Raw genomic sequence first — 23,540 nt, forward strand, 5'->3', positions numbered from 1 at the left:
CGCCCCTGGGATCAGGCGCTAAACCCTATACTAAGGACAAAACCCATTGTCCTAGCCAAAACCTGATGTTAACCATCCTACCAAGCCAACTAGTTTGACTCACCTATCCTTGCTAACTGGATTGCGAAATGAAAAATTATAGCAAGAAAAGATTATAGAAAGAGTGAAAGGTGAAACATAGAGATGAGTAGGTTGGGAGCACCCCCCATAGATAAATCCATGAGGGCAAAATCCAGCTTCTGCACCTACTGGTGCAGGTGCTGGCAAAGGGTTATTTTCAGCTCCTCGACACTGGGACAGTGCCTCCCCTTACCGTTACAGCGTGATAAAAATACATCGGGTAGCAATATGGCAGCCACCATGGATTTCAAACTGACGGCTGATCGTCGTAAGGAATTAAGAATTTCTCTTTTATTTGGACGTATATAAGCGTAGGACTTTTACTGTTTGTCGTTTTTATTATTACTGCAACTATATAGCCATTGATTAGTTTATGGTACAGATTTCCTTTAAATTCCTAATATTTGACAGTGAGAATATCGTCTCAATTAAAAAAAAAATGTTGAATTCCAAATACTTGACAGTGAGATCATTGTCACAATTCCTGAATTTTTAAAATTCCTTATATTTGACATATCACAGAGAATATTGTCAGAATTTTGAAATTTTCAAAATTCCTAATATTTGACAGTGAGAATATTGTAAGTATTAGTAGGATCCATTGTTATGTCAATTATTTTAATAGTAGGCCTAGTTCCTATATAGGAATTGTTTCCAATGTTTGACCAATTTTCAAAATTTCAGAACATCTGTCAAATTTTAGGAATCGGTAGGAAGAAATAGCAGGAATGAGGTTTTATTTGCGTACTTTTTATAATTAGAAGAACTTATTCTACATCATTTTTATATATTGACAAGCACGGTCTGACAACATGGGCCAATCAGCGTCCTTCTACACAAACAGCACGGAGGTCATTGCGTTCCTGTTTCGTGTCAAATTCCAAGATTTTGACAGCGCCCTCTGTCGAAATTCCAGAATTCCAACAGGTCCAGGTTTCTGACGCAGCCTGTCAAAAACTTGGCATTGTCTTAATTCCAGAATTACGACAGTGGGCGCTGTCGCAATTCTAGAATTCTGACAATTCCAAATTTTTGACAGGCTGCGTCAGAAAACTGAACTGTTGAAATTCTGGAATTCCAAGGATCTTGGAATTGTCAAAATTCCAGAATTTCGACAATTCCAAGAATCTGATGCAGCACTGGTCTAAAATGGCCCTATAGCTAGGCGAGCTTGACCATGCCAGACGGCACGTACACTTATCAGCTAAAGCACTTACTTATTTATTTACATGCGTCATTTTGTGAAACAAGTGGTAGTTTCTCACCGAACGTGCCAAATATATGAATAAAAGGGGCAGACGATGAAACAGACAGCATCATTCGACTAGTACCGACAGAGGAGTGGCATTCAATCCCAGGTAAGTGATGCTTCTGTGTTGATGATACTTCTTTTTACCTATTTGATATTATAAATTTTAGAATGTCAATGTCAATGATATTAAAGGTGCTAATTCGGATTAACTGCTCCATTGACGAAAATACCAAAGTAGTAGTTATCAGCCAGTAACACTTCAGAGCAAGTCCCAAAAATACTAGTGTAAGATACTCGGTAGCTGTGGATTAACTACTAACAAAAAGAAGTAACGTACTAAACTAGTAAGTTACGCGGATTTGGTGCACTCATTGGACAGAGTTGAATTTATTACTCCATTGCTGAGCGAAAAGTGTTTGGTATTTGACCACTAAGGTGTGAGAGCGCAACAAAAAGCGCTCTACCTCATTGGGTAAAAAGCAATCGTTATCGCTCAGCGATGAAGTATAAATTCAGATTTAGGTGTTTTGATTGCAGACAAGCTTTTAATCCCTTGATTGTTGGTTTCTGAACAAAAGAGAAACTAAAACGCAGAACTTGAAATGAAGCATAATACAGTGATACGCAGTGGCGTAGCCAGGATTTTGGAACCGAGGGGGCACAACTTGTAAATGTACCGACGGAAATATTTTTTACCGACGGAAGTTGTGATTTGTTGACCCAAAAATTTTTTGCATGGTTTGAAAAAGTGAAGAGCAAAAAAAAAAAAAAAAAGAAAAAAAAAAAAAAAAGAAGTATAATAGGCGGTACTAACATAAAAACACATCATTTTTATGTGTAATTCATCATCATATTTTATCATTTTCTTTACAATTCTCGACTTTTTCCCGTCACCCTGCGTGAAAAATAGTCTACAATAGTCTATTTTTAACCCAATTCTTTTTCACCCACCCCTTCCGTCTACCAACGGCCTTACATGAACCGACGGCCATGACGAGCGGGGGCACCGGGCCCCTGCCTCCCCCCTGGCTACGCCACTGGTGATACGCCACTATGCACTATAATTTGCTGTGGCAACGCATCGTAATTGATTACACCTCATAAATATACATGAGCAAATCATTCCACTTTATTGGTTAAGCACAAACGACAATGCCTCTTTTCTCGTGCTATGGTTTTCCCTATCTACATGGTATCCTCATCCCCATAGTCAAAGTTCGATGTAATAGACCAAATACTACATGGCTTATCACAGGCGGGTCTAAGGAAAAGGGCCCTGTCAGCAAAATATCTTGAGCTATCTTGGGGGCCCAATAGTAAAGAGTTGAAATCAGGGCTCATAATTATTGCACAGCCCCTAAATGGTGCAAACTATTTTTTATTTGAATTGTTATCAAATACCATACAATTAGCGACCATTTTTTTAAATGAAAATCGGAGAGTTTTTAAGGTTTTTACCCCTGTGGTGCCCTAAATGCGACCTTTAACCCTTTTGCTTATAACTGGAGAACCGTGCACTCCAGATAAGTCAAACCATACTTTGTCTGAATCGTTATGATCAGAGCAATACTTTTTTTCTGAGCAAGGTGCATTTATGCCACCAAAATTTTTCATATTCCTTGAGGTCAGATTATGATATTGAAACTGATTCTGGACCTTAATCACAAACAATGCAAGGTATTTGTTTCTTGATATCAAGCAAAAACAGAAAAGGAAATATTCCGAAATTAACCCAATGTACATCATTTTTTACTTCAAATAGTATGAAATGGAATGAATATTCGCACACTGCGCGCAGATATATCCTAATATTGGGCTGAACTAATGCTCACTGGTCAATTTTGTTCTTGCCCTCCTCCAGACAAAAAGTTCAGGAACCCTTCTGATTTCAACTCTTTCCTGATTTCACCCCTTTCCTTAGATCCGCCTCTGGCCATTGCATAATGATGATGAGATGATTGCTGCACTCATAGAAATTGTTCGTGTAAGTCGTTGCGTCAACTTTCCGAGTAATGCCAACGCGTACAATTTTGAGTAACGCTGACTCGATATCATTATGTTGGTCGCACTCATTTGCACTTACTTTATTGAGTTGTTACCCCTCAGAAAATGAAACTAGCCTAGGTTAGCATAATTTTCTAGAGGTGTGCTATAGTATACAAAATTTTGCATTGATTACAAAAATAAATATTTGAATACTGCTAATTGTGCAGAAAATGATCCAATTACGTGAATTAAGTAACAAAGTACCAAATTGGAATAACTCAAAACAATAAGTACCAGTAACTTAATATGAACGAGTATATCAACTTACATGTTGAGTTACAATAACTCAACTAATTGGTTCTTTGAACCTTGTTTATTTGTCTAAGTTCCCTGAACTTGAATTCAGAAGTTGGCATTACTTAAAAAGTTGACGCAACGACTTACATCAACTTTTTAAGTAATGCCAACAAAGGTGATTTAGTTGACGGAACTTTTTGAGCTTTTTCAGCATTTTATAAGTTCGGATAACTAAAATGAATTTTGTTTTGGCAACTTTTACACTATTTTTGAGTTACTCCTTTTGAATTGCGCCAACAAGGCGAACAAGTCTAAGAGTGTGGGAATCAACAACCCCAACCCTTTACATGAACATGCTGACTCTGTAAAGTGTGCTAACTAGTCTCGATGGTTTATACTGTATATAGCGCACTATAGATAACTGAGTTGGATTTTGTTCTAAGTAACTAAATCCGGTTTTCTTTTCTTATTCTTTAGAACACCAGGATAAAATGGCTTCAATTCGAATTCTAACCATCCTTGTATACGTCATTGCCGTTCCACACGGCATAGACAGTAGAGAGAATGATTATATCGACTCAGGTGAGAATAATATTTTCGTACGTTTTGTGATAGATTTATTCATTAATCATGTTAATTATGTAACTGTATTAATTTCAATTCCCCGGGGCCACTCAGCTACATTCGACGAACGCGTAACGCGCGTTCCGTGTTTAGGGGTCTAAAAACGCCGTTTTTCAACAAAAAGGGGTGTTTTTTTGGTAACAAGCAAAACGCGTTAAGGGGGTAAATTTGAACACTTGTCGATCCCCTCGCAAATTTTCCCAATTAAGAATTAGCATCGTACCAATCGTTATGATAATACAGCACCCCATCCCGGCCGCGTAATTTCTTTCTGCAACCATAATGGGCCGCAATGCGATAACACATAGTACATACATGAAATTATAGGCCTATGAGGCTAGATAGAACACGAGTTTATTACCATTATTATTTCCTCTTACTTAATAAAATAAAAGAAATCGATAGAATTAAAATTCTACAAGGGTTTACCTGGGGTTCGAACCCACAATCTATGTATCCATAGTCTAATGCCTACACGACTGTGCTATGATTCGTTGTGCCAGAAAGGTGTTTGTTTATGATACTTATTGATTACGGAATAAAGTGCATACACACAATATACTATTACTAGTATATTAGTACTAATAAATACGAATATAATCCTAACCCTAACCCTAACCCTAACCCTAATCCCTAATCCCTAACCCTTACCCTAACCCTAACCCTAACCCTAACCCCTAAACCCTAACCATAACCATAACCATAACCCTAACCCTAACCCTAACCCTAACCCTAACCCTAACCCTAACCCTAACCCTAACGCTAACCCCTAACCCCTAACCCTAACCCTAACCCTAACCCTAACCATAAGACCCTAACCCTAAGACCCTAACCCCGACAATAATGAACCTTGCCTCGGACTATGCGGTTAGTGATATATTGCGGCCCATTATGGTTGCAGAAAGAAATTAAGCATCCCGGCCCTCCATGTATGCTATACCCAATACAGTGTATTGATAACGTCTCCCATACTAGCTATAGCGTTCATTTCTGCATGAAATTTGAAATAAATTCTTACCTGGTGAATTTTAAAAGAATGTGTACATTGTAATTCCTTTTTTAGCCATTGTCACCCTCTCCATTAAAGTGTATTGTTGATATTAATAAAAAAAAACCTGCTAAGGGGTCCAATTTTGACCAGAACCTGTTTAGGGGCTAAGCCTACTTTTTGGGGGGAAAGCGCGCTAAAAATCTGTTAAGGGGGTGATTTTGAAAAACAGGGTAGAACCTGCTTAGGGGGTGTCTTTAAAACCGTTGTTCACGCATGTGTACACCAATATAGCTGAGTGCCCCCCCGGGTTTCAATTGAAAGACTAAACAAGGCAAGAGAAAGCTTCTTAATAAATCAGATCAACACTAATTTTCTCATTTGCTTAACGAAAATGTGTGTCGCGTTGGTCAAGCGGTCAATCTCGCCAATGTGTGCAGGTTAGAAAAGTAACGTCATTGCATGATACGATTATTGCCCTTATAAGCGTTTGTGGATATACTCTTTTTGAATCTGAAACATCCACAGTGCAAATCGAACCCCTTACCGTTTGTACTAAGTTTGAAGTTTATAAAAAATATTTAAAATATAAATTAAACACTTAGCCACTTAGCCTATAGCTATCCGATACCTTAAAGGAGTATTTCGTGATCCTAACATCCTCTTTTTATGACATTTGTCAGTAGATATCCACGAAAAAAATTTCAGTTGATTCTGAGGTTTTACATGTACATTCATGCATGATTAGGTGTATTACACTGCTCTATAGACTTTCGTTCTAGTGTACCAGAACGTAATTCAAATTTCACGATATTTTTGCAAAACGAATTAATCTGCAAGAACGTTTGTGTACATAAACATTATGTAGCTAGAGGTTTTAGTGGTATAAAAATCTCATTTATTTATTTATTTATTTATTTATTTGTTTATTTAAGTTTTAAGAAAAGTGTGGGAGCGGGAAACAACGAATAACAACCTGAACAACAACAATATTAAAACTTTTATACACAATAACACACATTTGTGGTTTGAGAACTGGGAGAAAAAAATGAAGGTATTGTGATTTACATGAGTTCATTATTATTGTTAATATGTTTTGACTGTTTGAATAATTATCACATGATCTACAGATCCAATCGTGGCGGCTCCAAGTCCGTGGCCAGTGGGAACATATGGTCTACTCATGCCAACTGATGGATGCCCGAGCACTTCTATATATTTTTACACAGGACAACGGAAATTTGACACCGAAGACAGTGACCCAAACAATAACTGGTCTTCTCCGTGCCATCTGGGTGGCTGGTACGGAAAGAATAACATGGAATTGCAGTTCTGTATAAAAACAGTATTGGATGTAAATGAGAATGCCTGGCCTGCTGGAGAGTATTGTATCTTTCGATTTGGAGGCAGTTGTCCTTACGGTAAGCGGCCCACAGTGTCAACACTCTGCAGAACTGACACCTTCTAGTACAGGTTTGACGATCACGTGACAAATCGAATCTGTGACGTCAATATTAATATCGATATCAATTTAAGGCTGTTCTAGTTAAATTACATACACATTGGCATTTTGGCTGTTCCATTTAATTTACATACTCAACATTTCCCTGTGCACTTAGTCCATGAATTGATCCTGATTTGCATTGTCGTATAGAGTTATATTTTTGTACACAACAGGGATGTTACTATTGTTTTAACTAAATGAAGCATACTTTTGCTTTTATCTTTCTTTGTCCTTTATTAATTATAAATTAGGTGATTTAATTAATATAATTCTTTGTTTCAGCGATCCAGGGGTAAACAGACAAACAAAAACATAGGTCAAAATCCTTCAATTTCTGTGAAAATTGAACAAAAAGTACCCAAATCCCTACATTTTATATCTCCCTGTGTTATAGACAAATTTTATACGTCACATTTAAAATCATTTAAAATGACTTATAAATTGCCTTATGCTATAATGGGGTCTTATACATTTGTATAAATGCCTTTGGCTTCCAGGTTAGTTTCTCGGAGCTGGTGAGGTGTATCTGGGTTTAACTTGGTAGGGTGGTGGTAAGTGGCTGCCCTAAGACTTGATGCATTTTTGGCGCAAAATATGCAAATTAAGTAGCTAATTTGCATATTTAACTTAAAAATTGGTTTGTTTTTTTTGTGGTTTTTTTGCCATTTCGAAGAACTGGTGAGGCGTATAGGGATATAACTTGATGAGGTTGTGGTAAGCGGCAGTTTCTCGGAGCTGGTGAGGTGTATTGGGGTATAACTTGGTAGGGTGGTGGTAAGTGGCTGCCCTAAGACTTGATGCAATGTTTGGCGCAAATTAGGTAGCTAATTTGCATATTTAACTTTAAAATTGTTTTTGGGTGGTTTTTTGCCATTTCGAAGAACTGGTGAGGCGTATAGGGATGTAACTTGATGAGGTTGTGGTAAGCGGCAGTCGTAAGATCCGAAGCAATTTTTGTCGCAAGATATGCAAAGTTGTCACCACATTTGCCTATTTTTTTATTTGTCGAATTGCTTTTGGCCATTTTTCGGAACCATCTTTAACATTACATTCAAATAATAATTACATTGTAAATTGGAACTGACACCAATTTTTTTCAGGAATATCTTGTTTCCATACAGCTCAATACTCAGTTGAAATCAATATTCTATTATTGACACAGATAAAGAAAGTTTACATATGCATTGTGTTATAGGACGTGCACCTGGAATTAACTGAATGGCCTAAACGCGTTCCTTTATACCTATAGAGTATAATTGTCATTCTCAAAATTAAATATATCTCAATTTTTACTTTGGATTTCAAATTTTTTACTTTAAAAATGCAGTAAAAGATATTCACAGCAAGCTGCAAGGCCCCGCTAATTAGTGTACTGCTTTTCGAGTGAGTGTACTGGAAACAAAACCATGGTTTTACCTGAAAACAAACTTTTTTCTTGTAATAGAAACATCATATGGGGTACTAGAGCATGCACAAATCGTAATAATGTGTAGAATATAGAAACACTGTGGTATCTCATATGATAGTCATGGTATGCTTAGCCTGAGTCGCTCGGCCTATCTCGAACAAAATCGCGATGCGTAGCTGTTAAAAAACGAGAGGATTCGCTGTACTATCACGGCAATTTTTAACACGAAGATATAGGGATGATGACGATGTGCGGCCGTTCAATATTTACATCGATTTTTTGTCAAACGGCTCTGGTCAAAACTCACACTCCTCCTGGGGTAAGGGCAGTGGCGGCGCTACGGGCCAGTTGGAGGGCCATTCAACTTTGACGCGCTATTATTAAACTGTACGCTATGAATACGCACACAACGAAATTTCAAATTTGCTTGGTTTGGGTTGTAGTTTTAAAAGCTTCCAAATTTCTCTCTACAACTCCTAATAGCTATATATTTTTTATAAATAACTACAAGAAAGGCTTTCGACATTCCATATATGTTCACGAAAAAATACCGTAGCTTTGCAAGGAAAATGATATGGGCACATAAACACAAATTGTTGTCATGAATTGAGATAAAAGAGTAACAAAAACTACTATATTTTAAAACTAAATAATGAAGAAGGAGGCGGCCTATATGCTTCACCCTGGCAGGGCGTAAGACAATGCGAAACACAAATTAATATATGCGAGGCAAGCTCGAGAAATTATAATTTAAATGACGTGATTGGGGCTCGAGCAAACTGGCATATGAAAATATTGAGAGAGAAAAAATCAGGACTCAGCGGGGATTGAACCCCGGTCGCTGGATTACCGGTCCAGAGCTTTACCACTGTACAACCTGAGTTCACAGTAGGTACTCGGGCAATCTCAACTTAAGTCCCCATGATAACTCTCTCATTGTGTCTCAGCGGCCAATTATATATTAAATAATGAAGAAGGAGGCGGCCTATATGCTTCACCCTGGCAGGGCGTAAGACAATGCGAAACACAAATTAATATATGCGAGGATCGGAAATTTCCGATCCTCGCATATATTAATTTGTGTTTTGCATTTTAAACTGGTGAGAGTTCATAAATCAGGAATTTGCATATGATTAGAAACATGACTATTATCCTCATATTAAAAATTCAAGATTTTTGGTTGGTTAAGACAAAAACCTGCCGGGATGAAAAGGGTATTTTACACGAAGGAAAAATACCAGTAAACAGTAGGCCCTGCGACACAACATTGAGAAGATTCATGCGACCCAGTGTTAAACTTCGCGCGCGTATTTCACTGAACGCAGATGAATGGCGCGCATTGGCGCAACAAAGTCGCCAGCGTGTACTCGTTCATAGTGTCAAGTCACGCGGTATTGTTATGAAGTTGTTTACTTAATTTTCGTCGATGGGCCGAATCTGGGTAACCAATTATGAAAGCTTTGAATTTTAAGTTCAATACTTTGGACAAAGACTAATCGATAGATAAAGGTTGAAATTACTTGTCTGGCTAAAAATTAGAATGATTATTGCTTTAAAAAGCGTTAAGACAGAAAATATCCGGGTTAGAAGTCCTTAGCAACGAAAATAAATTTGAAGGTAAAGCAAACGCATGAATCATGAATTTTAACGACAAGAGTAGACAAAATGGAAACCAAGTAGAGAATTTTGAAGATATGTTCAGTCCAATTTATTTGTAAGATGATTGGCTACACATAATACGATGCATTTCAAATCGAAATTTTCCGCGGGAAAGGTAAAAAAGCATACCCAAGAGTGCGGCAGTCATTTTTGCAAAGGTCGTGTACTTTAATAATTTGACCTTTAACGGAAAACGCGCATGATGACCCTCCGACTGCGGGTGGGGGCAATGGGGCATTTGCCCCCCCCCCCATATTTTTCTTGCCCCCCACTTTTGAGGCAAAAAACCCCAAATCACGTAAATTTCCACTTTTTGCGGCATTTTTTGCAAAATTTGCCAATTTTGCCCCCCTGAAATTCACTTTTCCCCAATGTCCCCCAAAAAAAAAAAAAACTTCCTGGCGCCGCCACTGGGTAAGGGGTGGTGCAATAATTATGTGTACCCCGGGGTGATGAATTATAGGGGAGGGACAAAGGGGGATAGTATTTTTGGCAGGTCGAAAGGGGGTCAAGCGATATTTCGCACAGATATTTGGGCCCCGTGCGTGGCCCCCGTTTCTATATTAGGGGCTGTGCAATAATTATGTGTACCCCCGGTTGGTGAACCTTTTTTTTGACGTGCCAAAATTCTTTGCCCCCCCATTACACATGCAAGATTTTGGGGAACCCGAATTTAAAACCTTATTATTATCTTATCATATAATGCGAGCGCAGCGAGCAGGAAATGTTGCATATTTGAATGTGTTCCTAACGTTTTCCTACACCTTTTTAGGGCGTAATATAGAAATGGTGCCCAAAATATCTGTGCCAAAAATCACTTGCCCCTCCCCCCTTCGACCTGCCAAAAATCGCTTGACCCCCCTTTCGACATGCCAAAACATGCTTGCCCCCCTTTTGGCCTGCCATAAAATCTTTGCCCCACCCCCCTATAATTCACCAGACCGGTGGTACACATAATTATTGCACCACCCCTAACGCCCTAAAAAGTGTAGAAAAACATTAAAAACAGGTTCAAATATGCAAATTTCCAGCACGCTGCGCTCGCATTATATGATAAGACAGTTTATGGTTTTAAATTCGGATTCCCAAAAATCTTACTGTGTAAGGGGGGGGGCAAAGGTCTGTTGGCACGTCAACAAAGGGGAGGGCAAACATTTTTTACCTGGCTTTAATATGTTGACTGACTGTACCCACCAAGTTTCATGCCCATATGACAGATTTGACCTCAGATAACCCCTGGTGACCCGTTACAAAATTTTGGCTATAAATTCATTCATTCATATTTTATTTTCATCAACCATCAAAATGCATGTGATACATAAAAACGTTGACTGTACCCACCAAGTTTCATGGTCATATGACAGTTTTTACTAATTTGACCTCAGATGACCCCTGGATGAACTCTGGTGACCTTGAACCGCTAACCAATACAAACTTGTTATGTCTCGGGTCATCGGTGCACACCGACCAAGTTTCATGTCCGTATGACAGTTATTACTAATTTGACCTTAGTTGACCCCTGGATGACATCAGGTGACCTTGACCCACTAACCAAGACAAACATTTTCTGTCTCCGGTCAAGATGCACCCACCCATAAGTTTGAGGACCGTGCTACCCCTAGTCTCTGTAAAAACAGTTTTTGCTAAATTTGACCTCAGATAACCCCTTTCCTTGCACAAATCGAAAATGATACCAGAGTAGGACTATTGTTGGCACAAAGTGTTTACAAACTAAATTCAGGACTGATGCTGGCTGCCTGGTAAAAACAACCAAGTAGACCGCCTTACGTGTCTTACGCTACGAGCTTGAGCGACGCTTGCGCCGTTTGTATTGGAATGAGATGGTGGTCTTGGGTGATGATCTTTTGTAATGGAAGTTATCATACATCATGCAGTTATTGTTAACTATGTGTATGCACACAACACAGGGGCACTCACGTAGGTAATTGGCCCGTACTGGTAGCGCTGTGCTGTGAATATAGGAGATGAACTAGTTAGCGTCAAATATCAAAAAGTATCAAAGCTCTGATTTTAGTACTTGCTCTATGTTTCAATTACTTATTCTTTTTAAAATATCTGAATTATTAATCCGGTACATGCTTTAATAACGGGGGACCATGCATTTGTATGAGAAAGGAAATCTACCATCTTATCCAAACTCCCGTGTTAATCCAATGCACATTTTGCTTCACCGGGCCGCCCTGACTTGGTCGCGTTTGGGAGAGGGGTGCCACCAAACCGTAATAGGTACTTTCTGTCAATCAAGTATGGTTTATTTTCTACATATATACGGTGGACCGCCTTGATGAGTAAATGATAGCAAACCAGTGAAAAATCCCCAAAACTCAGTCAGTGGAGCTCCGCCCGTATATGTCAATAGCGTCATTATCGATTGGATTAGTCGACCGTAGCGGACAATTCGATTGCTCATTGCATTAATATTATCACGTGGTAAGAAATGTGCATTGGACAATCGATTACTATAATGGTTTAGTACTGCATATTTCGGTTTAATCTTCACTAAGCGGGTTTATGGCTGAAAAGGTCACGGTGAATTTGCCGTGGACAAAACTGCACTATGATCTATGTATTATTTTGGAAACCTGTATTTTTCCTAAGCCTCCGCTAGCTTGATATGGGCAATTCCAAGCGTTGCGGAATGATGCAAACTGCCTTCGTACAAATTTCTTGATGCAGCAGCCAAATATGTATTAACAGCATAAGATGAATAGCATAATGTTAAAGTATTTTTGGTAAGTAAATGATTAAGGTAGGAGAAACTTTTCCAAACCACCCTAATTTCCTAATTTGCATATGCAAAGTACGCGTTGCGGAATGATGCGCACGGGAGCAGTATTTTTTGCACTAAAACATTTTTGACAAACTCTGTGAGTTTAGTAATCTGAGATATTAAATTTGCCATTTAATATAAAGCTTAGGATGTAAACTGACATTATTGTTAGTATCGATTTAAAAAAACAACTTGGGCATCGTCTCTTTATGCCAAATTTGCCGACACTAGGTCACGTTGCGGAATGATGCTAGGAGCGTTGCGGAATGATGCTGTGTGTAAAATCCCATAGAAAATGAAAAGCAGCCCATGTTTGAAAATAAAAATAAATATATCAATAAATTTGAGTAAATTATGTTTTATATACTTAGCTACTTATGTTAGCTGACAAATATCAGTATTTATCCAAAAATATTTATCACCGATTTTTTTTAATCCGATAACTTGTGTTGCATGATCACATTTGAAACTAAAATTATGTCAACATTCTGCTAGTCTAAAATTCTTGGAAGTGAAATTTAGCCATAGGATGTAACATAACAACTATCACCATCTATCAAGAAATAATCATAACTGTTTTTATTTTATCGTAAATTTAAAGAAAAAATCCTTGCAATCCATGGATCCTTATGGCGTTGCGGAATGATGCAGGGGGTTTTGTGGAGAAATGTCACTTGTAATGGTTCAGGCAATGCTGAAACATCCATTACTGTAAAGATAGTTCTGTGCAATGCATTTCAGGAAGTTCTAACCCAAAATTGTGAATATTCTTTTCAAACGGGTACATATGAAGTATGCATCATTCCGCAACGTTGCGGAATGATGTAACTTTAATTGGTCGTTACCACCGCAAATTAAACTTTTTGAAAATTATTTTTGTTTCATTGGATAGAGATGAATAAATTTGCTTTGCGTTCTAATTTTAAAGAAAATCAACCTTATTTTACAATTGCAGTGGTAATAAATGATACTTTTGCGTTGTGGAATGATGCTTTTAATCGTAAAATTGGTACTCAAACAATGCTGACGAAGCTACACGTTATAAAATATGAAAATTTCTGGTGTTTATGTTTTGAGTTACTTATAAACTTTATATTCACGTGCATAATTTGTTTCCAAAATTTTACAGCACAGAGCAATTGCTGTGTTTTTAGTTTTGCTGCTTTTACCGGTCAAGAATATGCAAATTTATGCAAATTAGGATGTTTTTCTAACAATGAACACCATTTCCTCCTCAAAAAGTACGCTTTCAGAAAATATAGCTTTTTAACTACAATATGTGACACGATCTTGTCCATGCGGGCCAAAGGAGGCATTTTTGAAAATTGAGTTACTATAACTATTACCTTATAAACATTAGGCTATCATAATACTGAAAACACTGAAGGTCAAGCATACTTAGTTCTAAAGTTATGAAGTTTCATGATGTCTGTTTTCTTATGTATTTTATTGTATTTTTACTCCATATTTTTGCCTTTATCTCAATTTCAAATTTGCCGCCTTTGGCCCCCATAGACCAGATCGTGTCACATATGAGATCAAAATCACATACCTGACTTGATTTTTAAATTTTGACAATTTGGGCGAGGTTGCTTGGAATTGACCATATGTCTATTTAGGGTCACCCCTACCTCATCGCAATCCTACTGCAATTTGTCCTCAATCAAGTTTGCAAATTGCAATTGATTGTAACCTTTTCTTATAATACCCGCTGTACTCTTGGCTGTAAAAACATATTAATGAAATCTAGGACTTCTTCCATCTGAAGTGTGACTGTACAGTAGAGGCTGCTCAACCAAGTACATTAAGACATGAAACATTCGGCAATAAAGTGTCGAGTTTTATCACCTTTTTCATGAACAATGTTTCAGCTTCACATACATAATCTTAATATTCTCATAAGAAATAATGTGCAAAATTGTTGTTTCTAGAATGATACTTCCTACTGTAGGTTTGATGTTTATCTGACAGTACATGGATCTATTAATAACTAGTGCATAGGGCAGCACACTTTACACCTTTTACTCTTACAGTTATATATAAATTTACTAGATCATGATATCTTTTGAATCAGATTGATTTCATCAATGAAGTGTTACTAGTTACTATCAATTTTATCAAATAACAAGCTTATAATTATTCCCTGCAATCATTGTTTTGGCAATGAGTGACAATTTCAAGAATAGCTGCCTCTTGCCAAATTCTTTAAGTTCATATAACATGTGCTTATCTCATGATCCACACTCATAATGGCCATAAACAAGGTATGAATCTTTATTGGCCACTCAACAATGGGAAGTCCTTTGTTCGTTTTTTAGAAAAGGTCAATAAAAGGACCTGTGACACACTTGATGGTATGACGTCACAGGAGAGTCGCCGGGGTAGTTTCCGGATTGCTGCGTCGTAGGTCCTTGACAGGTTGTGGCGAAGTCCCCCTCCTCTGTTGAGCGCAGGTTCCTCCCGCTGGACATGTATTGCCTCCCTGACTCCTCTTTTCAAACCACTTATGTTCTCTGTCGAGCACTAGCACATCCTTATCCTCAAATGAATGATTGGCAAATTTGAGGTGCGTGTAAACTGCAGAATCGTTCAAACCTGTAGAACTGGGTCTACGGTGCTGATACATACGTTTGTGCAACGGTTGTTTAGTCTCCCCTATATATGAGCCCTCACAGTCAGAGTCTTTGCACTGGATCTACTATATTACTTTGTTTATTACGGGGGGTTGTCCTTGGGATGCACCAGTTTCTGTCTCAAAGTATTGCCAGGTTTCAAGGAGACGGGGATGTTGTGTTTCCCGAATATTCGCTTAAGCTTCTCCGAAACCCAGCAATATATGGGATGGTAATGTTCCTTGGACGAGTGCTCCTTGTGGCAGAGGAATCAGACGAGATGGATTTTGATTTCTCGCGAGGTTGAGAGCTTTCTCAAATGTCCAGTTCTGGTACCCACAAGTACCTAGCGCAGATTTGAGATGATTGCGTTCTTCCAACTTAGCCTCCTTGGTAGATGGGATTATATCCGCACGATGAAATTACCCCGAGTTTGTGAATGAGCGGATGGTGCGAATCGAACAACATGTATTGGTCCGTAAGAGTGGATTTCCTGTACACTGTGGTATTTAGCGAGCCATTGTTCTCAATTGTGACCAAACAATCCCGGAATGGGCGTTTGTTGTCATATAAACCTTCCTTCCTACTGACTATAGGTCGCAAAGGAATGTCAGGTTTATGAATCTTTGGGAGACCGTAAAAATCCGGTAGCGTTTCACCAGGGTACAACTTCGATACGATCTATGGCCTCAGCCTTCTCTCATTGTTAAAGAGACTCGATTACTTTCTTTTTGTAACCAGCCGTGGGATCTCTTTTCAACGGCTCATAAACTTTAACATTATTCAACAAAGCATTGGCTTTCTCTTCATAGTCAGATTTGTCTAAAACAACAGTACATCTATCTTTATCTGCTGGTAACACAAGTATGTTGTTGTCTTTACCTAGCGTCGAAATGGCAGTGCGTTGTTCCTTGCTGATATTTAATGGTGGTAGTTTAGCATTAACAAGACAAGCGGTCACTTGAGCACGTAATTCGTCCGCCTTCGCGACGTCCAATTGATTATGCTTTATCGCTGTTGCTGTAATTCTGTTGCTGTAATAAGCTCCACATGTGGGATCCTATCCGGCGTGACAGAGGTTTAATCCTCGCGATAAGACATCCTTTTCCGCGACAGAAAGAGTCCGACTGGAGAGGTTTTTCACCCAGCGTTCCTTAGCTGCTAGCGAATCCTGGTCTAATTAATCCATCATTATCACGCCTATTTTTATGTCTATCCGCTCGACAGAAAACGTTCGTACTTTTGTTGTTGTCTTGTTTTCGACTTCCTGATTGGATCAAGTTGACCGCGAGTCGCGAACTCTGACACTTGACCCCATACGTCACTCGGCAACCGCTTGCTTAGCGACTCGGAAATTGCCGAAATGTCCCTTTTCAGAACATCAATCGTAAAATTTGTCTGTCTTACACGCTCATTTATCAAATCTTTCTTGGCGATGATTTCATCAGCCCTATGTCCTTTTACTCGTTGCTTAATCCACAAACTTCGCGGTACAGTATCCGAGTGGAGGCATCTCAAATTAAATCGTAGGTGCGTCCCCCCCTGACGGTGCGGTTGAAGTAGTCAGAGAGTTTCTACTAGCTGATACTTCACTGAGTCAACGCACTAAGCTTACCATTGAGCAAATTTGCTCCCTTTTGGAACTTTGTTTGAACTCCGCCGGTTTCCCCTAATTTATACATGGAACGTTTTGAGCGGTTAGCCCCCGGCACACCGCCAACGCATTGGTTTCGTTATGTGGACGATACTCTCGTGAAATTGAAGAAAAGCGAACAAGGCCCCTTCTTTGAACATATCAACGCGTTGACGAGAACATCAGTTTCACGCAGGAAGGTTTATATGACAACAAACTCCCATTCCTGGATTGTTTGGTCACAATTGAGAAACTCGGGGTAATTAAAACCCTATTTGATCGTGCAGATAAAATCCCATCTACCAAGGAGGCTAAGTTGGAAGAACGCAATCATCTCAAATCTGCGCTAGGTACTTGTGGGTACCAGAACTGGACATTTGAGAAAGCTCTCAAACCTCGCGAGAAATCAAAATCCATCTCGTCTGATTCCTCTGCCACAAGGAGCACTCGTCCAAGGAACATTACCATCACATATATTGCTGGCGTTTCGGAGAAGCTTAAGCGAAAATTCGGGAAACACAACAGCCCCGTCTCCTTGAAACCTGGCAAAATTTTGAGACAGAAACTGGTGCATCCCAAGGACACCCCCCCGTAATAAACAAAGTAATATAGTTTATGCCATCCAGTGCAAAGACTCTGACTGTGAGGACTCATATATAGGGGAGACTAAACAACACTTGCACAAACGTATGTATCAGCCCCGTAGACCCAGTTCTACAGGTTTGAACGATTCTGCAGTTTTCACGCACCTCAAATGTTCCAATCATTCATTTGAGGATAAGGATGTGCTAGTGCTCGACAGAGAACATAAGTGGTTTGGAAAAAGGAGTCAAGGAGGCAATACATGCCCGGCGGGAGGAACCTTCGCTCAACAGAGGAGAGGGACTTCGCCACAACCTGTCAAGGACCTACGACGCAGCAATCCGGAAACTACCTCGGCGACTCTCCTGTGACGTCATACCATTAAGTGTGTCACTAGTCAACAATCTGATCAGTCAGCCTGATGATGCGTCTTGGATGAGACGCGATACTGTTGCTATCAAAAATAGTAAGTCCAGATGAACAGATTTAATATTCATTTTATTATGTTTATCTACCTGGATGCCTGAGAATATTCACAAATTTATGCGACAATTATAAATACAGTGTTTCTTAACCACGAAAAATCATTAAAATAATTAACAAAAAACAATTATAACATCAAAAATAAAACAATCAATTTAACAACAACGTCACACAATGATCAACTTAATAACAAAGAATGAACAGTTTACCAACCCAAAGTGTTACAATTAAACATGACAACAAATAAACACAAATCCCGACCGGCACACAACCCATCTTGAAAAAAAAGCAAGGGAATGTGCCGGCATGGAAAGCGAACCCACGACCTTCCGATCTCTAGACGGACGCCTTATCCATATTAGGCTACCAGCTCCCGCTGATAAACTGTTAATAACATTTATTCTAGTTTCATACACTCGTATATCAAAGCAGCCAATCAGAAAAGCGGTTAGAAAAATACGAAACATGCATTGACTGTGTATATTGTGCACTCCGCGTACTACATTGTACGCGCAGTGTTTCGCGCGCGATCGCGTCGCGTTGGATTGATGCATATATATTTGTTACTATTTTCCAACATTTTGAGTGATAATACAGGGTGTCCCAGAAAAAATTTCCGAGTGAATAAAATTGAACGTAAGTCAAGAAATAGACATTAGAATCAAACTATTTAAAATGTAGCGCATAGCCTATTTTATTGCGCATCACATACGAAAATTTAATTTGATTCGGTTGACTGGTTGCGAAGAAATCAACGATTATATAATGCGTGCATCAATGCAGTTCATTCCAAGTTTGATCAACAGGCGCATTTTTCATACTCGCTCACCGCTTCCTAAAGTTTGTGCATCTCATTAAATTTAGTCAACATTAATATCTATTTTATAATTCGACGTTGTTATGTTATTTATGCTTTCACTGAAGATGATTTATACAATTGGAAGCTTTCCAACTTCTTTTCTTTTCTCTTTAGGTTGTGCAAATATGTTATATTTTAACTTTCCAAAGAACATTTGAGCCAAGAATGACAATGTTCAAGCATATGGTTCAAGTGCTTACAGCTTTATGTTATTTGATACCATGCAAAATTAATGTTGAAGTTTTAAAAGATTTAAACTTTGCATTTAATACAATTTCTTGGAAATAAAAACATTTTTATTTTTATTTTTTTAAGCCAGCTGGAATTCTTTATGCAATCATTCTTTATGCAACATTCATATCAACATTAACGAAAAAGATATTTACAAGTACCGAACATCATCTTACATACAAGCTTTCATTTTCAATATCGTGCAGGTTTTCAAATTTGAACAAAACCTAATTAAATGTTATGCAAGAAACAGATTGTTTATAAAGAACGAAAAGGATTTCACCGAACAAAATATGAAGCCCATTGACAGTTATTAACCAATGGTGCGCATTGTGTAGAATGACCTTTCTTTCAAACTTGGAATGAACTGAATTGAAGCATGCGTTATGTAATCGCTCATTTCTTCACAATCAGTGAACCGATTCCAGTAAAGTTAGCGTATAAGATGCAGGATAAGACGGGCTACACGCTGATGTTTAGATTTTTGGATTTTGACGTCTATTTCTCGACTTACGTCCAAATTCATTCTCCCGGTAATTTTTTCTGGGACACCCTGTACGTTATAAAACAGAAAAATAATGTGTTTTTTCTGCTTCTCGTGTATGAAATAGGTTAATGAACTTGTATTACTTGTTGCTCGAGAAATTAGACAAAATAATGCACTTGCGCTGATGTTGATGCGTCTAATGCACTCCCCCCCTTCGGGGCTCGTGCATTAGACGCATCAACATCAGCGCGCGTGCATTATTTTGTCTAATTTCTCGAGCAACAAGTAATACGCGTAACTAACCTATAATTAATAGTGACTGCAAACACAATTTGAGAATGCGATATTTTTTACACTGAAGGAAGGACGGACTGTCGGAACGACAGACGAGGCTGTTCCTATGATCTTACTTCTTTGACGTAAGATAAAAAGCAGGATTGGGTGTTGGGGTTATTAAAAATACCACCTTTTACCTACCCTGTGGGTGAATAAACAACAAAATACGATATGAGATATAATTAAACTACCTGTACTTAAAACGGATAAATTGGAAGATGAAGCCATAGTTTGTTCTTTTTGACCGCACAATGTTGACCATTCCCAGCAAACACAAAACGTTTTCGACATCATTCGCAAAAGGTTATAATATGTTGTCAGAAAACGTTTAAATGTCGGGTTATATAAAGGGTATATTAAGGGTATAAAACATTTTCATAACATTGAAAAACATATTTTGATAATCTACTCCCAGCAAACACAAAATGTTTTACAGAAAACGTTTAAATGTCGGGTTATATAAAGGGTATAAAAACGTTTTAATAACATTCGAAAAACATTTTTGACAACCTGATACAAAACATTCTAAACAGAATGTTATTTTTGGGTTAAAAAAATATTTTGCGAAAAATGTTTGCCCAAAATATTTGCAATAACGTTTTAAATACGTTTTTATGACCTTTATATAACCCGACATTTAAATGTTATTAAAACGTTTTGAAGAAACATTTTAAGAACATTTCTGTGTTTGCTGGGGCAAATATTTTAACATAATGTTATTTAAGTGTTGACAAAATATTTGGCAAAAATGTTTGCAAAAATAGTTTACAATAACATTTTTGAAAACATTTTAGAAATATTGTTGTATTGTGTTATCATACAAAACGTTTTAAAACGTTTTTATGACCTTTATATAACCCGACATTTTAATGTTATTAAAACGTTTTTACCTAAACCAAAAGCCAAAATAAAACTTATTTAAAACGTTTTAAAAACGTTTTTGTGTTTGCGGGGTTATTTATAGGGTAATTACACGTTAATGGGAGAGAAATTAGACAAAATAATGCACGCGCGCTGATGTTGATGCGTCTAATGCACGAGCCCCGAAGGGGGGAGTGCATTAGACATCAACATCAACATCAGCGCAAGTGCATTATTTCGTCTAATTTCTCGAGCAATAAGTAATACAAGTTCAAGTTTATTAATCTATTTCATATACGAGAAGAAAAAAACACGTGCTTTTTGCTTTTTTTAATATAACAAATTATCTCTAAAAATGTTGGAAAACAGAACCAAATATAAATGCATCAACCCGCCCGAAAAATGAATCAATCCTACGCGACGCGAAACACTGCGCGTAGTACGCGGAGTGCACAATATACACAATCAATGCATGTTTCGTACTTTCTAACAGCTTTTCTGAATGGCTGCTTTGATATAGGAGTGTATGAAATTGTTTTCACCATGTGCCCCATGCTGTTGTGGTTATGATACATTCCAGCTAAACCTTCTTTACCACACTCTAAAACAGCGTTCCATATTTTATTCTTTAGGCATGTCAGAAGGCCGGGTTGGTTGGGATGACGAAGACAGTGATAATGAAAACAGTCACGGTGGTACACTTCCTGATGGCGTCTACGACAGCAATACTCACATCGACTTTTGCTGTCAAACCAGTGGGTCTGCTTCCGCGAGTATTAACCTACCAACGAATGACAACTTCATGCTTTTCCAATACAATCAGTATCAATGTCAAGAGGTATATATTTTCACATGTGTTATCATTAAGGTTATTAATTATTTTAAACTGTTGTGATTTGGAAGTGCACAACATCTTATGAATGGTAGTGAACTTTGGCAAAAACTGCATTGCTCAATTCATAGCGAGCGTGTAGAAGAATTAAAATATCACAGATATACTTTAATAGGTACTGCGGTTCTTGAGTTACGTTGTAAAGAGGGCTGAAACAACAACACTTTTGTAAAACGTACATAACTCATTAACAACAATAAATTAAGCAAGTTTGCAAAGTATACGATTTGTAGAATGAACTTTTGCAAAACATCAAGGTATTAATTTTCAATAATATATTGATCTAGATAATAAAAATCGATGTTTAGGTTGCTTCGACCAACAATACCTCGTCTACCCTTAAATACATAGCTATGCTGAAGGCACTAGTACTGTGGCTTAGTACTTAAGTTAAGGTACTAGTACGGGGTCTGACCCATAATCAAATGGTTGCGGCCCGGGGTGCACTCCCTAAAAATAAGTGAAGGGGATGTGCGGCCACATTTGACCCCCATTTTCAAACCGCCAGTCACTGAATAACCCCCTTTTATTTTGCTTATTTTGCTCTCACCTAATGACCTGACCCCAATTTTTAGATTACACTGAATGACCCCCATATCTAGAAATAAATGCTCTCACTGAACGACAACCAGGTTCTAAAATCAATGCTCGAGCCCTAAATAAACCCCATTTTCAGAAAAAAAATGCTCTCACTTAATGACCCCATTTTCAGAAATATATGTTTTCACTGAAAGATCCCCATTTTTAAGAATAAACAATCTCACTGAATGCCTAAATGTTCAAAATGAATGCTCTTACTGAATGACCTCCTATTCCCGCCCCTATTTTATCATCCTCACCAAATGACACCCCCTATTTTTTGGTTCTCACTGAAAGACCTATTCTTTTCTTACTCTGTCACCGAAAGACCCCTACTTTTGGGGTCGTGCCCGCACATCCCGTTACTTCCATATTTGAGTGCCCTCTACAAGAATAGTTGACTTTTGATAACATTTTCTTTAGGTGGACATGTACGTACGCGCAAAAACATTTTGCTTGTGTGTTTGTTTTCTGTTTCTTTTTCAACATTGATCTCAAAACTTTATTTTTGTTTTTCGTTTTCTCTATAGGTTGATGGCATGAGAGCCACAAGTGAATGGTTCAGATGGGATACAGAGGACCGTAACAACGAAGATTATGACACTGGATCCCACCCTTACAAGGGCGTGGAGGATGATAATGATGACATAAAACTGCATTTTTGCTACTATGAACGAATCTAGTTGAGTATAACAGGAAGATGAACTAGTGTGTCATCATGAAATGTTATTAGCATAAATCTTGAAAATAACAACAAAATAATGTATATTATAAAATAATATTATCAATTTCACTTAAGGCTAAAAGGGGTGTAGGCTATAAATTCAATCATTTTCAATTTCGCACCTTTATTTCTGTAATTAATAACCCACAAACATGGGTAAATTACAAAAACCTTAATCATTCATAACTGTATAAACAAAGGGAGATGAGAAAATAAACCTTCCGCGTAAGGAGAGGATGATCGAAAAGCCAATCATTGACAACGTTTTAATTAATTTTTATCAGACAAAGAAACAGGGCAAACAAAAGTATATTATATTATACTATATACTATACTATCCCAGCAAACACAAAACGTTTTCGACATTATTCGCAAAAGGTTAGAAAATGTTGCCATAAAAAGTTGTTTTCATAACATTTTTTGGAAAACTCAATGCAAAATATTCTAACATAATGCTATTTAAGTGTTTACAAAATATTTGGCAAAAAAACTTTGCAAACATATTTTACAATAACATGTTGACAACATTTTAACAGATGTTGTTATAGTGTGTTTTCATACAAAATGTTTTTAAATCGTTTTCATGATCTTAACCTGATATTAAAACGTTTTGACCAAAATCGAAACCCAAA

The 23,540-nt window shown here is 37.8% G+C and overlaps 1 protein-coding gene across 1 annotated transcript; it reads left to right on the plus strand.

The window, feature by feature from the left end:
* The first annotated feature begins 1,390 nt into the window (after nucleotides 1–1,390).
* LOC140169001 (uncharacterized) lies at nucleotides 1,391–23,385 on the plus strand. The gene is made up of 5 exons (XM_072192297.1): nucleotides 1,391–1,478; nucleotides 4,133–4,237; nucleotides 6,398–6,688; nucleotides 21,346–21,551; nucleotides 22,715–23,385. Exons 2-5 carry the CDS (start codon nucleotides 4,147–4,149, stop codon nucleotides 22,865–22,867), a joined length of 741 nt encoding a protein of 246 aa, XP_072048398.1. The 5' UTR covers nucleotides 1,391–1,478; nucleotides 4,133–4,146; the 3' UTR covers nucleotides 22,868–23,385.
* Nucleotides 23,386–23,540: the final 155 nt, after the last annotated feature.

The sequence above is a fragment of the Amphiura filiformis genome, chromosome 14, assembly GCF_039555335.1.
Source record: "Amphiura filiformis chromosome 14, Afil_fr2py, whole genome shotgun sequence".
Classification (NCBI taxonomy): Eukaryota; Metazoa; Echinodermata; class Ophiuroidea; order Amphilepidida; family Amphiuridae; genus Amphiura; species Amphiura filiformis.